Source organism: Tasmannia lanceolata, unplaced genomic scaffold (assembly GCF_043159265.1).
Source record: "Tasmannia lanceolata isolate RefF3 unplaced genomic scaffold, GAP_Taslan_0.1 ptg000019l, whole genome shotgun sequence".
Taxonomy (NCBI): domain Eukaryota; kingdom Viridiplantae; phylum Streptophyta; class Magnoliopsida; order Canellales; family Winteraceae; genus Tasmannia; species Tasmannia lanceolata.
The window spans coordinates 7,988,632-8,006,415 of NW_027518696.1; the positions used below are offsets into that span (position 1 = coordinate 7,988,632).

General features: G+C 37.1%; 1 protein-coding gene across 1 annotated transcript; it reads right to left on the bottom strand.

The window, feature by feature from the left end:
• Window positions 1-978: 978 nt before the first annotated feature.
• LOC143852661 (ATP-citrate synthase beta chain protein 1-like) lies at window positions 979-10,661 on the bottom strand. Its single transcript, XM_077362178.1, has 17 exons — window positions 10,507-10,661; window positions 8,295-8,419; window positions 8,079-8,181; window positions 6,828-6,893; window positions 6,621-6,744; window positions 6,245-6,379; window positions 4,805-4,865; window positions 4,626-4,702; window positions 3,656-3,811; window positions 3,450-3,578; window positions 3,134-3,266; window positions 2,793-2,920; window positions 2,536-2,641; window positions 2,263-2,339; window positions 2,059-2,129; window positions 1,579-1,863; window positions 979-1,255 (listed from the first exon to the last, which is right to left on the bottom strand). The coding sequence occupies exons 2-17, from the start codon at window positions 8,392-8,394 to the stop codon at window positions 1,180-1,182; spliced, it is 1,827 nt and encodes a 608-aa protein (XP_077218293.1). The 5' UTR covers window positions 8,395-8,419; window positions 10,507-10,661; the 3' UTR covers window positions 979-1,179.
• Window positions 10,662-17,784: the final 7,123 nt, after the last annotated feature.

Below are 17,784 nucleotides of genomic sequence, written 5' to 3' on the forward strand. Positions count from 1 at the left end.
TCGGCAAGGGATATTTGCAGCGAGAGAGAGAGAGAGAGTTGCCGGAAGATATTGGCAAGGGGTATTTGCAGAGAGAGAGAGAGAATGTAAAAAAAAAAAAAAAAAAGGGTAAAACTAACATTTTTTTATAATGAGGGCATTTTTGTCCCAAACCCATCCAAACTAGTCAACATCACTTCAAATTTGTAATTTAGAAAACACCCCCCTTGCCACGTCATAAGCAGTAGAAAGCCCTCTTGTTTATTCATTTTCCCATTTTTTTTATACAATTAACTTAGAATAATGTTATATGCAAATAAAGACCAATTTTGGCTGTATCGAAAGGGTCCCGAAGTCTGTTCAAGGAGAAATGATAGATTGGACCTTTCTCTTATCCCAAAATATTCTATTGTAGGGGCTGATGGATGTGCCTATGTATGCACATCCCCAATTTGCCCTATGCATCCGATTTGTTTTTTGGAAAATAAGAAGAGGATTGAGACCTCAAGAACCTAATCGTATGCTAATAAGGTAAGATCAGACATTCAAAGCTGTGCATTAGTTAGGAAATTAGGGTTTTAATGAGCCCACGCACTCGACCCTGGAACCAACCGATTAAATCCATACAAAAACATCTGACCGTCAATACAAACATGTAGATAGGTTGGTATCACCGAAGAGTCGATCCGATGGTAAGGATATATTCTGATCGAGGGATATGTCTACTGAGAAGCACTGACTAGTGGGTCCTCTTTCCCGATTGTCTGATCATGAAAACCGAAGAATGGACGGATGAGATGAGTCAAACAACCAATTCACTTGATTGCACCCATCTTAAAAGAAAAAGTTGCAGTGTCATCACACTCCCATGGCTACCTTTGAACACAATGATGGGTGCACCAATAACATGATACTGGGCCCACCAATCCAACCAATGGTACCATTCGTGCCCATAATTTATGAGAGAGAGAGAGAGAGAGAGAGAGAGAGAGAGAGAGATTAAACTACTAACTGTAGATTATTGTCCATTTAATTTCTAATGGAAATAGCAAATCAAGGGGAGAAGCCTGCAACTAGCACTACAAACACCAGTTCAGAGCTCTTCTAGTAATCCCTGGATAAAAATGCGAATGGAAAAAAAGGAAAGAAAAATTGCAGACAGCAGGTGTAGGACGAGGCTATCTGAATCCCAACACTCGATCATTTGGTATAAAGAACATCCTCCCATGGGTGACGGTACAGTGGTTGCTTCAGTCTCTTCTGGTCAAACGTGTGCCTGCAAAATCCAGGAAACATTACAACTAATTAACATTCCTCGCGCATAATTTATAAGTTTTAAATCCCTGTTCTCTCCTTTTAAGAAGGATCAGTTGATATTTTTACGCAGATGTGATTCGATGAAGAAAAAAAATAACGAATGAAGCTTCATTGTATAGTTCATGCACTGGATCATTAAAATGAGCTTGAAACAAATTTTATGCCCATTTTTTCACTTAAAATGGCCGTAAATTTTGTTTTACACCCATTTTACGTTGTAAGAAAAAGTAATGAAAAATAATGTATAGAGTAAAATTATTCTAAAATGTTGTTCAACTTTACCCAATGAGACCGATGGAGCGAGCCAGAACAAAGAGCCCGTTAAGATATCCGATCTCAATGATCTCATCAATCTCTGGCTTGCTGAACATTCCGCTGCCAGCAAGGAGATCCAAGAAAAGCGATCCAATGGCACCATCGACATTGAGGACCAGGTTATTTGACTTTGATAGGGTGTAAGTCTCAACTTGAACTGCATATTCCATGTACTTCACAGATGGAAAATGCGTGTGAGCGTATTTCTGCAGTAACTCTACTCTCTTGTCTCTGTTGTCTCCCCTCTTTATCCTTCATCACCAAACAATGATTTTTCCAAATATGTGAAATTTAGAGCAATATTTCTAAACTCAGAAGAAGAAAAGGAATACTATAGTTTACATTTGTGAAAAATATCATTTTTCTAGTAATGCTCTACAATTTCTCCCTAACATTTTATTTCATATAAGCGCAAGAGATTTTATAGTATTGCAAAAATAAATTTACCTGTGTCCAATTCCCGGAACACGGATGCCCTTCTTTTTCATGCTTTCCACGAACTCATAAGGTGTAAGACCCTGAAAAGAAAGAGTATGCCAAACATGTTTTACTGTGTCCGTAATTCAAAAATAACTAAACCAGTAGCTGCGATCTTTGTTTATTCTAGTAACAACCAAGAAAAAGTGTCCACGCTGCATCAACCCAACTTACCTTCTCATATGCATCCTTAAAATATCGGGCAGCATCATCAATGGCTCCACCGAATCGGGGACCAATCGTAAGCAGTCCTGTTTCAGAAGCCCAATCAGTTACCAGGTTCAATTACGAGAACTATGAGTAGTTTCTTAAATACAGCACGATATATAAAAACATTACCACTTCTAAGTTATGGTAAATAATCAAGAAAATGTCACTTGAAAAAATGGAGAACCAATAATACTTGGTATTGGGGCATTAATAGATGCCATGTCGCAGTTATGGTACCTGAGACAAGGCTGGAGACTAGATCCTTTCCGGCCCTTGCTGTAACTATAGTGTTGTGAGCACCAGAGACACAGGGGCCATGGTCGGCACATAACATGATGCAAATCTGACCAAGGCATATTTTTCTGTTAGATAAGAGCTAGAAAGGTAATTTATGTTCACCAAAAGCACAAAGGTGCATGCTCTATGGAGTCTTGAATTCTTCTGAAACAATAATAACAATAACAACGATGATGATGATTGCTCATCAAGTGTACCTCAATAAACTGGGTACAGTATCGGGGAAGGCTACGCTTGAACCACAAAAGAGAAATAACATCACCCACACCAAAACCTCGTTCAACAATGGTAGACATAGGGACACCAGCATAACATGGCTCTTCACCTGTAAATAGCATATGAGAAGAATTAAATGCACTCCTTTTTTTGGGGTAGGAAAGCCGGGATTGAACAAAAGACACCAAGTCACCAAGATTGAGATACAAAGCCCCAACCAATTGAGCTATAGGCCCAACCCTAATTATATGCACTAATTTCTTGATCATGACATCAAAAGCCTGAAAACTAAATTGAAAGCTAAATGAAATTTGAATCATACCTCGGTCGTCCGAGATGGTGGAGATAATGTGAGTTGGAGCCCGGACTTTCCCACTTTTAATTGCAGAGCTAAGATCCTCAGGGATGGGAGGAGGCTGAACTTCAGTCACTGGAGTAATGTTCCCTTCTTCAACCTAAAATAAACAAGTTTATAATAATGCAAAGTGTTACAATTGAAAGCAAACTCAATGCAAAATAAATTATCAGCTAAAATAAATCATAAGCTCGTGCAATGTTTATGGGTTATATCATATGCTGTCCCAAGCTCAAAAAGTGTCCCATGCAGCCAAGTGGGTTATATCGCAGAATAAACGTACAAGTTTTGCAAATGTCTCCTTAATTACACTCTCCAGAGCTTCAAAGGAAGTCGGAACAATAGCTCCTGCATCAGTCAATGCTTGATTTTTTGCTTGTGCAGACTCCAACTCACCACCACTTTTGGCACCCTGTTTTGGAAATGTTGAAGCACAAATAAGTGACGACTAAGAATAAAATAATGCCAGACATTTGGATGATAACTCACAGCATGGCCAAATTGCACTTCCGACTTAAAAAGTCGTGCACAGGTTCCGCTAACCCATGCAACCACTGGTTTCTGGATCTTTCCCTGTTTCAGGGCTTCGACTAGGGAGTATTCGTCTCGACCACCAAGCTCTCCAAGCACAACCATCATTTTGACCTGAGTGGATCCAGCAATAAGGTCAACAATAGACAAGTAACTTCCAGAGGAAAAGTTCTTCAGCATAGAAGGAAATGAACAAGGCTTCATGAACTTACATTAGGTCAGTAATGCTTTACAATGTATATGACTATGATTTGGTTGTAAATTTTAAAGATTTTGTGGTGCAACCTTTAAGGTTTGAGTGGTTTAGAAATAGGGATTGGCATATAGAAACACTTTTCAATATTTCTGCTTTACATCACAGATTAGGTTTCAGGGTTTCTGCTTCTAGAGTACCAAAAGTTTGATGGTGAAATTTTGATATAGAATCAAATTTTAAAGCAAGGTGATTGGATTGTCGTATTTGCTGAGCATGACAAGTCTGACAAAGCTGCACAGGTCAATACAAAGTGCCTAGTACCCATCATTTACGGCTGGGACTACTAGGGTATCTAATCCCATTTGCTCCCCTAGCTTTCATCTCAGTGTCTTGAGTTGTATTTCTAAAATATATTTTCCACTCCACGATTTAGGTCCTGGATTCAGGAATATTATTAAAGACTTGGAGGAGGGGCCATTTGTTAGGAATTACAATCAGGTTATTACGGTTAATGGTATGCACTAGTAGTAAAAATTTAGTTCGTTAAGAGTCACATGGCTTAAATAAATATAATTCAACATATAGAGATTTGCATTTCTTTAGCATGCTTCACGGCAAAAAAAGTATACAGCTCCATCTTTAGTATTCAAAATGAAAGAATAAAAGTAAACGAATAGTGTGCAGCTTGTTAAAGAACTCCCAAAAGAAACTCATGTGAATACCATGATTTACCTGTGGGATGTTGTTAAACCGCAACACATGATCAGATAGAGTTGATCCTGGAAACACATCTCCTCCGATTGCTATGCCTGCCAAAGTTTCAATGCACATCCAAAGTTTATGCAGTGTCCAAAAAATACAGTGTCTACAAACACAAAAAGAAAATAACATTGACAAAAATATGTGGATACCTTCAAATATTCCATCCGTGACGCGTGCAATTGTGCTATAAAGTTCATTTGACATGCCGCCCTGGATTTTAAAACCAAAATTTCAGATGTGATTAGTTTTGCTAACCAGAAATAACACTGTAAATGGAACCGTGTAACTTCAAAAGACAACATGCTTTAACATTCATAATTAAAAGCAAAAGATCGCGGGAGCTAGAAAATTTTGGTTGGACCAAATGACAAGCAGGCAGTGCTGCGTTATACTGATTAGGTTTTTTAGTTTTGTATTTTGTAGACGTCCCCAATACAATCTGGGTGTCTCAAGCGTTCAGGTAGTGGTTAGTTGCTTAGGGCATATCACAAGCACTAAAAGAAAACTCTTTAAATTCCTGGACTCTGTTCCAATGATCATCCAACCTCAACATGAGACTTCTTAGCATTGTGTATTGACACAGATATGAATGTCGATATGCAAACACATGTAGATAAGTGTGCCATACATGATGAGTCTTGTTTAAGTGATTACACAGATATGAATGTCTATATGCAAACACATGTAGATAAGTGTGCCATCCATGATGAGTCTTGTTTAAGCATTTGTAGATGCTTCTGATACAATAATTTTATTATAATTTCAATTGTTCACATGTAAATTTACCTCCCACTCAGCCCAAGTTTCATTTCTTAAATTGTTTTGGTTTAGACAGTTATATAATACGCAATAGTTAAACATTATCAATATCAAATGTAATATAAAATATATAGTTAAGAGTTACTATCACTGCATCATAATAGTATATAGTTATTATCTGATAATCAAGGCAACACAGAAATATAGAGTCAGGGGAGCAATTGAGCTCACTGACTTCTATCCAAATTTGCATTACAAACGTAGAAGGGAGGTGGATAACTGAACTCCATTGCAGATCAAATTTCCATACCGGAACCCAATCAGCTCCTTGTTGACTACCTAAACTCCAAGCAAGTTGCCACCATTGATAGAGCCTTTAAGGCTGCTTAATTACCCAACCCAAATAGGTCCACTCAGCATCAAGATGCCTTTCCTCAAGGAATTCTTTCACTGCCCTCTTACAATTATTCCCGCTCCGCCATTGACCTATAATCAGGCAAGCCATCTTGCAATAGCTTAGGATTTCAGGGAGCAATACAACATGACAGGAAAGGTGTGAATTAGAGATTGATGTAAAGATCCCTTATTGCTGTTAGAGTATATAAAATCAATACTTCTTTAGTACACTTTGCTCATTATGTTTGTGTTTTGCATTATGTATGTTACGATAGACTCATTTCCCATTGTTCAGCTCAAACTGTAGATTGTGAACATTTTCATGTGAAAAACTCCTTCAAAACAGAAACACCAGAATCCCAAAGAGTTTCATCAATGTGATGAATGAAATGCGAGTGCAGGAAATCCAAGCAGGGAATAAAATAAGAACGTACAGATTTGGACACAAAGCCAACAGATCCAGGTCTGTAGAGCTTGCATTTAATTATATTGTCAATAGTTCCTGCGGTGTCACCAATCTTAAATGCTCCCGCTTGAATGCCTCCAACAGTAGCAGGGCCAATAACAACCTGCAATTAACATCAATATTAAGATCAGCTATATGTAATGTTAGCAAAAAATATAATAATTCAGAAGGACCAATTGTTCCAACCCTCCGCCAATTGGCAGCATGGTGTGAATTTCCAAAGCATTTAGTTTTTGGCTTTTCTGCTTCTTTGTAACTATGAATTTTGTATGGTAATGTAAATTTTGTGTCCTGTGATTTAACCTATAAAACTTTCAAAAGAACCAAAAGATTGTTTCTCCTACCTTATTATTAGCCCGTGCAAATGCAATCAACTGCTTGGCATCTCCTTCTGGAACACCTTCAGCTATTATAGCTATAACTCTGATGGTTGGCTGCTTCAGAGCAGCCATGGAGGAAGCAGCAGCACTGCAAATATATCAAATGAAATGAATATGAGGGCCAAAAATGGATAATCAAGCTCTTTCAGAATAATGCATATAAACACTGACCTTCTAAATGATGCAAAGTTGATGAAAACATCAGCAGTTGGATGCGCAACACAAGCTGCTTCAATGCTGCAAAAGACATTCAAAATGAGATTAAAAGAATTAAAGATCCTAAGACCCAAGTGGTTCAGAATCTGAGACTGGAAATTGGTTGGAAACAATCGCAGCTAGTAATGAAATGCTTTTCACTTTGACACTTCAATGTTGCATAGCAGTAATATTTTATCCTGGTTATGTATGAAAAAACAGTACCCTGGCCTGAAATATACCATTCCACAATTAATCATATTTATAGAGGTTTTGAACAATAAATCATACCCGGGCAAAAATTAGAAAAAAGATAATGCAAAAATGATATAGAATTTATGTACGCCATTATATTATTTATTGAAATATAAAAAACAGACTAAGTTATATCATTATATGTAGTAGTTACTGCTAGCATATTTTTATATGCAGCAAAATGGGGGCAGTGAACACTCTTCTACCAGAGAGTTCTCAACCTTTAGTTTTCTATAGGTTACTAGATCTATTCAAATTTAATCTTATTCCTCTTGAGTGAAAAAAAAAAATCATATGGACATTGAGTCTCACATGGTCCACAAGACCTGGTAGGAAGGCGTCACTTCCTAATATCCAAACAGAGAATCAGATCACAAAAGCCACCAAAGGTCCAGAATCTTTCTTTGTTGGCAATTGATATTTGATGATGGCATATGAGTCATTGTGGTCAATGTTATAATCCATTCGTTCGAGGATTGTAACGTATACTGTGAGTAGATGACGAGGAGTTGCACTTAGATACATAAATATTAAAAATATCTCGGTAGAAAAGCCCCAATGACAATTGCAGCATTAAAAATTTAACATAGAGAGTTAATCTTTGAGGTATGAATATTGAATGACACACTTTTTTTTTTTTTTAAAGATATTATTGCATGACATACTTAACCATAATATATTATGTAAGTACTGAAATATTTCCATGTTTAGAGTTGCTTCGAATAGTAAAAAGATTCTGGAGCGTCAATTTTGTTCAGGGAAATTTGGTTGGCCAATATTTGTTGTAAAACACCAAGTTGACCACATAAAGAAGAGTGTCGCATGAATGAAAAAAACTCGGTCATGTCTCTTCAACAAGCATCACGACCTTCCCATGAAAAACACAGGGAATCAAGATCTCTCGCAGTTAAAAGTATGATTATGTACCAATCTTGAAATTTGAAATTTTGAAGGCAGAGAAAAGAAAAGTACGTTGAGTGAACTGGTATGGCAATTTCCTCCTGACCAAAAAATAGTTTCTGAAATCCCTCAGCACCAGGGCTAATAATTCCAGCAACAGAAGGTATCTCCCTCCCTAATAACATAGAGGATGGAATAGATTAGCACCTTATAGTATATGAACATAAACATCCATCCAGCAGTGATAGATATATCAACTGAACGCACAAGAGGAGAAGTAACACACACCACAAAGGAAGTCAAAATCAAGCATCCGTTGGATGGGAAGTTGCTTGTAGTTGTAGAATAATGCTTGTGTGTTCCGCGAAAATAATTGACCAGAAGCCATGATGTACAGAGGCACTCAAAGCAACCTGCAAATAGATGTATGAACAAATTTAGAACTGGTAATAACCTTCTATAATCGTTAAGATTGAAAGAATTGTCAGTCCAAACTCCTCCTGATCTCCCCCCCCCCCCCCCCCCCGGCTTTGTAGGTCATTAAGTGTATAGGCTCAGTTATATTTGCAAATTTATTCACTGATGGCAAGAGCTAGATAAGATTGGTAGTTGTTACTTTTTAGTTATTGCATTAAAAATTCATTTAAAAGGTTTGCTCTCAGTAGTTCCTGAGAAAATGGATGGGCTCAACTCTCAAAACTCAGTATATTAGCCTAAAACCAAATAGCTTCTATAGCAAATAAAGGATAAACATTAAACTTGATTCAAACTGCATAAATTATGTGCCTGTTGAATAAATTACATAAAAAAAAGTAGGATTACATAAGGGGGAAAATGTCTTGCCAATGGAATCAGCAATCCAGGGGTGCAACTATACTACCTCCTAGAATGGCTATTTGAAAAGTGGTCGTAAATCGTAATCTTTAGCTTTTGAACACTATAAAAAGCACATGAAAAGATTTAATATGCCCAAAACACACAAAATCGTTGGAATTGTTTCCAGTTTCAACTTAAGCTCGTCCAGTTTTGTTAGTGTTGGAGAATAAAAAATGAGGGACCTATCAAAGGATATCAAGCACTCAAGCTTCATCTTCCTATTTACATACTAGTTCTTGATAATAACACCCACATGAAGAAGAATTGGGACAGAAGAAGATGAAGGTGTGGCACATTAAGACCAGCAACGGGATCTCAGTAACAAATCAGATAAGTGAGAGCTATAACCTAAAGGGACTAAAATATAATTATTACATATATAAAAAAAAAATTTGCTGTTTCTGTGTCAAACTACAGAAGGACAGAAAGTCAATGAAGACAAGAAGACAAGACTTACGTTTCACTGGTCAACTTTACAAGAAGTATAGGTCCAAAAGTTCAAGGATGGACATCAAATGCCATATTTTGTGATGACTACAATACCCAGAATCTTATTGAACTGGACAAAATCCTCAATATTTGACAAAATGCAGATAAAAAAAAACATTATTGAAGTTTTCCAATTAAAAAGACATAGATAAGTCACACAAATGCCAAAAGACGGCATTGACTTGTTTGAATATTGAAGGTATATTCAAATTGTGAAGATAACATTTATTTCTGAAATGTCACTCTCTTTTCTTGTTCTTTAACCCCTTTTTTCTCTTTCAAAAGTAGGCAGGACATACTAGACTCATTTTCTTATCAAGCTTTGCTCATTAAAAGATAAAGCTATTTGCTTTGTAATTACATAGAACAACATTAAAAAGATCAACAACCTGAATCCATCTCCTTTAATACAACAGTATAGAAGGAAAACTCAATTGAAAACTTCCTTTTATCATTAAAACTCTAACTCTATTCAAGGTCCACCAAAAAAAAAAAAAAACTTTCTTTATATTCGAATTTCTCATACCAAATGCCGCATGAGATGTAATTAAAAAAGAAGAAAAAGGAAAGATTTCAAACAATAAACAGATCTCCGTCAATTACCAAAATTCAGATAAAACAAAAACGAAATTTTATAATAAAAACTGTAAGACACAAAATGAGATAACGTACGATTCAGATGTAAAAAAAACAGATCTCTCACTCAAAAACTAAGAAAGAAAAGCAGAAACAATACCAGATAAAGTCAAATCCAAGCATTTCAGCAAAATCCTCAAAATAATCGAGAACCACAACACAAATCCATCTAAAATGCAATAGAATCCCAAATTATACTACAAAACCCTCCCTTTAACAATCCAACTGTCCAGATCTAACACTAGAATACTCAATAAAACACGAACAGTATCGATCAACACAAAATCCATAATCAACGGGAGAAAAACAAAATCTAAACCGCAGATCATGAGATCATCCAATTCAATCAAGAAACCAGGCCAATTCGAACAAAAAGAACACAGATCTCAGGTCAAAATCAACAGCGAAAGCTCAGAAATCGATCAACAGAGCAATAGAAAGAAACTACTGCAGAATCAACGAAAAAAAATCCATGAGATAGAAAGGAGAAAAAATATACCTTGAATTGAAGAGCTTTGTCTTGTACCTACGTGTAAGAAAAAGGATGAAGAAAAAAGGGCATGAGATTGCAGAAAACTCGGAGCGGGGAAAGGCTTTTTATAGAGGAGGACAGGAAATTAAAAACACTGTCCAAAGTAACAAGAGAGAGAGAGAGAAGGGTGAGCTAAGCACGTGGCGCATGTTAGTTAGAGAACGGCTGTTGGGTCTTATGTGGGCCGGGAAAGAGAGTGGGCGTTGGTGATGGGTAGGTGGATTTTTTTCTTTTCAAGGAAAATGGGGCTTAACCGCTTAAGGTATTGAATCAGCACTGGATTTGGACTGTAATTACGAAACTGCCATCATGATTGAAATGCGTTTTTTTTTTTGGAGGGGTACGGGGGTTGGTAGCCCATCTGATCTAGTATGGCCCATTGTACAAATAACGTACAGGACGATGACTTATTCACCCCACTATAGGATAATGCGCCCCCTTGTTAATGTGATTTGAATTTTATAATGGGGCGCATTATCCTACAGGGGGGCGAAAAAAAAATCTATAAATATCATCTTTCAAGAAATAACAAGCGTGTCTTAATTATCCACATATCTTATAACAAGCGAGTCTTAGTATCATCTTCCAAGAAATAAATACATAAATTTATGCAACTTACGACCTCATCTGAGTATATATTAATGGGAATCGTGAATTGTCCCAGTCTTAACCATGGTTTAAAATTTTGGTTTCGGTAACCGTTTCGGACCCCACCGAAAACCGAAATTTCGTAATTTGGTTCCGAATTCCGGACCGAAATTTCTTGTAACACTTTTTTCTTAATAAATAATGCCATTAAATCGAAATTACCGAAATTTCGGTAATGGTGAAAAAATGAATTTCAAAAAATTTCGGTTTCGGTCGAAATTTAAAACTATGGTCTTAACTTCTATCCAAGGTGGGACTGAGAAGTTTCCCCTCAGAGATACACCATAAAGGATAGATATAGGCTATTGATATTGGCACTATCATGGTTTGATAAGTACACTATCTAACCTTGTCATTTTCTTTTACAATCGGCTTTCAAGAGCTTTTTCGGAATTGTAATGACGTTTGACGGCTTTTTAAATAATGAAATCAATTAGTGCAATTATCAAAACATGCTAAACGCCAATATCAGTAGCCTATATGCTTAAGTACACATTATAATGTTTATTTTTTTATTCAAATAATCAAATGATAAGGTGTAGAAACTAATTTCATAAGCAGAGTGGCAGGCCATGTTAAACACATGGACGTCTAAATAGAGGAGGTGTCAACTGGTTGGTACCATTGGCTAATTGGGTCCAAAATTTACCTGGAATTGGACTGGACTTCAATTCCTTCTATTTTATTTTCTAAAGCGACTACACAAATCGCATCAAAAGTACCATTCTTGTGTCTGCCTGGTTAAGCCTCGTCTTCTAACTCTACACAACTCTTTGATTTATGATGCGATTAGAATGGCATTAAGGTTTTTAACAAAAAGTTCCAATCTTTTATATAATTTTTCTTTTTCTTTTGGGTGTGTTTGGATTGGAGAAATTATATGGTGGCCGATAGGGCATGCTTACCACCCTTAATTTTTTATACAAGAGTAGGATTTAAAAAATTGTGCTGCTGTTGGATCAAATATCAAACGTGGTGCCTCTTACACAAGCATGTTCGGTCAGACACAATATAAAATCTCCTTTGGATTGATGGAATTAAGTGACGGAATTAATATTCGACTCCAATTCCACCCAATTATCGTGCTCGGTTCAAAAAATTAATGGAATTAGTGCGGCAGAAATGACACCGAGAAAGATTAAAGGGGGAAGACAGAAATCTATTTCTCACCCCAAGAGATGATATTTCGGTTCCACAGCGATCATAATGAAATTTTTAGTGAAAAATTCTTGAATTAGTTTTCTATTTTATTTATTTTTCATTTCCGAATCAAAATAGGAAGCTAACTCCAAATCTCTAGCAATCCAATCACGATCTTAGGGTGAAATCATCTCTTAGAAGATGAATCGAAGTCGGATAATCATCTAACCACTCGATAATGATTCCAATCATCAAACACATGTATTGATAATGTTTCTTTGTTTTCTTGGTCCCAACAAGTATGAATTAAAAGAGCATCCGAGATGAATACCTTTTTAGGAAAAAAAAACTCTCTAATTCACTTCTGTTAAACCAAACGATGAAAAGAATTTCTCTGAAAAGGAAAGGAAAATGAAAAGTCCAAGGCGGAAAGACATTTCCTACGAACCAAATGAGCCCTCAGACTCAGGAAAAATAAAATAAAAAACAATGAGGCACATCTAGTCGAATAATTTAAATCATTTATAGGTCCTTGCACTAGTTATACAATGTCCTAATTATAAATCTCCTACCCAAATCACGGAAACGTATAGAAACATATGCAAAAATATATTTTTAAGATGAAAGGAGAAATACACACCATTTCAGACGCAAGTCTTTCATGCCCAACACACTGCAGAGAGAAGTAAAATCAATGTAATTACAAGTTCAATGCATGAGTGATGAGTAGAAACGAATCTGGACCCTAACACTCTGCGTCAATAAATTGACCGTGACTCACCCTAGGAAGAAAGAATTATAAATGTTTGGTTTGGATCATTTATATAGGTGGGTCCCATTCTACATTTTCACGAAAATACAGCAGCAGCCATTGTAGAAGTCCAGCTGAGGCGTGTAATATTTGACCATTTCAGCACAATAATTTAGGCAAATATATTTATTTTGACTAGTGGTATTTTAGTAATTTTAACAGAAACATTGGGGCAGTTTTTCCACGGAAACACATGAAACGTGGGTTCAAAGAAAGTAAACGACATTTCACTAGTCCGATCCGGCGGCGCAGATTTTATAAAAAAAACACTCCACTTAGACAGCGGAGTTTATACGATGAACGTGCACATATTTTCTTAATCGAGAAATCTTTTATAAATCGTTGGATGCTGATAAATTTTGGAGCATGTTTGGCAACCACGAAAAAACATTCCATGGAATATTTGTGGGGGAGTTGAGAGGATGGTTTTAAATTTCGACCGAAATCCGAAAGAAAAAAAAATTCCATGGAATATTTGTGGGGACAGTTGAGAGGATGGGTCAACACTGAAACCTTGGCAAAACCCGAATGGTACTGAATTTCGGCCGAAATTTCAGTTTTTTTATATTTCATCCAAATTTTTGAGAAATTCAACATAAAAATCTCAAATTTATTAATTTTATAGCATTCTATTTTGGTATTAAATAATATATTATTTTTAATCGGTGAACCTGATTTCGGCAAAATTTTTCAGTTTCAGTGAGGACCGAACCGCGTCCACGACCTGGCACGGCACGGCTCGGCTTACGCAGTAAAGATTTTTCCCTCAAACTCTATAGTTTTCTCTCTAAAAAAACCCAACCATTAGAGATCCAACTCTAATACATATGCCCCCCTTCTCCTCTCATTCTTCCAATGTGAGACTAAAGATCTCCATAGAGCTCAAGAAGAAGGAAGCGTAATTCAAATTTGGGGTTTGAAAAACAACAAACGCTCGAACGTGCATATGTGAACCACGGAAAGACAAAGGAAGTTACACACATATGTGAACCACGTTCAAATGTTCGATCAAATACAAGGGCGGGTGCCCGCTAGTGTAATATAAAATCTCTAATAATGAACATAATATTGCATGGTGCGCCCCACTAGTGATTGGTACCAATGAGCCTACTCACCACCACTCTTTGGTCGTTGTAAATTTGAGGTGGAGAGACCTCATACTGATTAATACGCTCATTCTTGTTAATTTGAAGCCAAACTGATAATTTCTTTGGCAACCACCAAACACGTAATTCTCTTTTCTCATAATCATGAGAGGGAAATTTGACAGCGATAGTGTAGCTAAAGAGAATCGAACCATCTGGGGCATTTTGGTTGTTTTGAAGAGAAAGAAGGAGTATTTTTGGAAGACAAATATAAAATTTTAATGTCTAGCGTAGCTACTCTTCTAACAAGGCTACCAAACCCCAATCTTTTCTGCCGGTGCTCCCTTTGTTCATATAAGTATATGAGGAGTTTTTTTAGTGTGCTTAAGTGGTTATAACGCCTCCCATTCGTTTAAATGTTTAGGTCCCGCTTAAGCGAACCAATGGGAGGCGTTATAACCACTTAAGCGCACGAAAAAAATGGTGTGCTTAAGCGCACCAACATTTTTCTCTAAGTATATAACAAGATTACATATATTTTGTACATTAGATTATATATATTTTGTACATTATTGCCCACATTTTCTTGAGAAATAACAGGTTTACCCCTAGCTACGCCCATTTCTCGGAATCCCTACTTTAAAGCGGCCAAAATCGTTAAGTTTCTGGGAAGAAAAGCGGAGTCATTTCAGCAGGCATGTCCAAAAATCCTATTAGATGTCAATAAATTGCAAAAAGATCCTAACATGTTTTGTATGGTTTAATGTAAATTATGAGTACCATCTTAATTTTCTATAACAAGTATGTAAATATTCACTCATTGCACATGTATTAATATACGTTACGAATTTTTGTAATATAGTAAGGGAGATGATATTTTCACCCCCTTACGCATTCACCGCTTTATAATGTGAACAGTGGGCAACTTTAACGGTTTTTGACGTCAAATCACGTTAAAAGGGGGGCGATTGCATACTGCAGGGGGTGAAAATATCATCGCCCTATAGTAAAATAGTTTTATATTTTTGTTGATGCCAACCCCAACTAGTTTGGGACAAAGGCTTAGCTGAGTTGAGTTGTGTTTTATATTTTGTTGATAGATCCTGGATGGTCCAAACCCATCCAAACCCAAATGAAGTTGGATTCAAATACTCGGATCCAAAGAACTCTCAATCCTAGATTAGGATCAGAGCAGATCCTAACCTGGACATGAGTTGATCTGATTTGATTCCAACCCTGTCCACTGCCGTACAAAAATCTGATAGAGATCATGTTAAATTGGTCGCTTGTAGGATGATCTGCACCCTTCATCTTGTGACCTCAATATGTGTGGGTCATGAAAAAAAAGGAAATGATACACAGTACTGATTAAGAAAATTATGACATTTTTAGCAACTTTTGGAGGTGGACACATTAGAAGGAAGCAAAGAAAACACGAGTTTCAATGGGAGCTTAAAAAATAGTAGAATCGAGTTCCATGCTTTCATTAAATGGCACTTCTGATACATGAGAGAGATCTTTAAGATTTGTGATAGGGCCTACCTAACCAGCATAATAAGGAATAGGATAAAATTCGTTTCAATATGCAAACCCAAACCAGTTTATATGTGGGGCCCCTACTGCGGCATAGTGGGTATTGCCTTTGATTGATCCAAGCCATTCATTTGATAGCCCTTGCTTTGGATCCCCTGGCCCCAAAAAACCTCCAATCATACAATCATTAGATCCAATATGTAATTCTTTTTCAATTAGGGCATGTCCTCAACCATGAAATTTTTTTCATGATAAATTAGCTTTTCCAAAAGAGAGACTTAGGCTCTGTTCACTTGTTTTTCCGGGAAAGGAAAAGAAAAGGTTTTCCGGGAATCCGACGTGGCATTAGGAAAAGAAATTCAGGGAAACTGTGTAGGAAAAGGTTTCCCGCGCCTGTTCAAGTATGAATGGATGTGTATTGTCGAATGGGCGCAAAATCACCTATAAAACGGTTCTTGATCAAATGGGTTAGATCTAACAAAAAATTATCTTGCATTCCTGAGATCGATTGAGATTGTCAGGCTCCCGATATAACCATTTTTCTTTTCTATTAATTGTAATACGAGGTGGCACCCTAATAGGGCAAAGTGGGACCTACCTTTGATTGATCCAAAACCCATTCATTTGATAACCCTTCCTTTCGCCTCAACCTTATCTATACTGATTCGCGATGACTTCATGCCATAGTGCCTTCTCCTCCCCATATACCTAGAACCATTTCCCTAACAAGGATTTATTCCTCAATCATATTCTTCCAATTCCAAGGCCCCCTTGCTTTTTTTATCTGCGGTCTTTTTTTTTGAATGGTAAAGAAATCTTTATTGCAAGAAAGAAAGAGAAGGGATACATTGACCAACTGAAGTACTCGAAACAAAGAAAAAACAGAAAGCAAAAAAGGAAAAAATAAAGAAACAATGTCCTAAGGGGGGACGATTATCAAAGGTCTCCATAGCTTTTCTACTAACACGTGCCGGGGCCAACCTGTTTGCATCACTATTCGTCACTGTCTTCACGTGCTAGAAGCATTAATAAAAATATGTCACTCATTCGTGGATCTCATCTAATGTGTCTGCAAATCTCCATGGGTGGGGGTGGCCACCATCCATCCATCTGATAACATTGAGCGAATCTCCTTCAACAATCAACCTACACAAATCCTCTTCCTCAGTGGTTCTAATACCTTGTAAGCAGCTCCCAATTTCGAAGCTTTTTAATTCAGAGTTTTTTTTTTCCTGGATTTCTACACATCTTCTCTGAATTCGTAAGACGTTTTAACTTATGGCCTCTTTCCCACCTTCCCATAAGAAATCCCTATGGAGCTTGTTAGATGAAGCGGTATAATTTACATACCCAATTAGGGGTATTCTTGACATTTCACATGTGACCCTAGCAACACATATGTTATGTTTTACGAGAGGGAGAGCTATTCAACTCTCTCTTCTCTTCTCTCGACTTATTCTCTTCTTCTCTCTTTCCTCTCTATAATGAAGCTTTGAACGGCGAACGTGTTATCAGAGCGGTAGGTTCTGATCAGGGTTGAAGAAGCGAAGAATAAAAAAGGAGAGGGGAAAATTGAAAACCCTATTTCGGTTTTCCCTCGTGTGGAGCTACCCCCTCCATCTTCTTTTCCAATGGTCATCACCCCGCTCCCCACCTTCTTTCATTGGCCGCCACCCTCTCTTCCCCTTGTAAAACCTCCGCCCATGCCCTCCCTTAGAGTTGAAGTTGCTTATTCATTGGGGGTGAAACTAGCTGAGGTCCCCACGGATGCTAATGTTAAGTTCTACCTTGATCAAAGGGATTTGTTAGAGGATCCAGGCAGATACATAGATATAGGATATTAGTTGGCAATTGATCTATTTGGCCGTGACTCGTCCAGATATCTTATTTGTAGTTGGTGTAGCGAGTCAGTTCATGAGCTCCCCATGTACCTCCCATTGGGCAGCAATTCTTCAGATTGTAAGATACTTAAAGAGGGATCATGGTAAATGTTCGTTCTTCAAACGGCACAATCATATGAACTTGGAA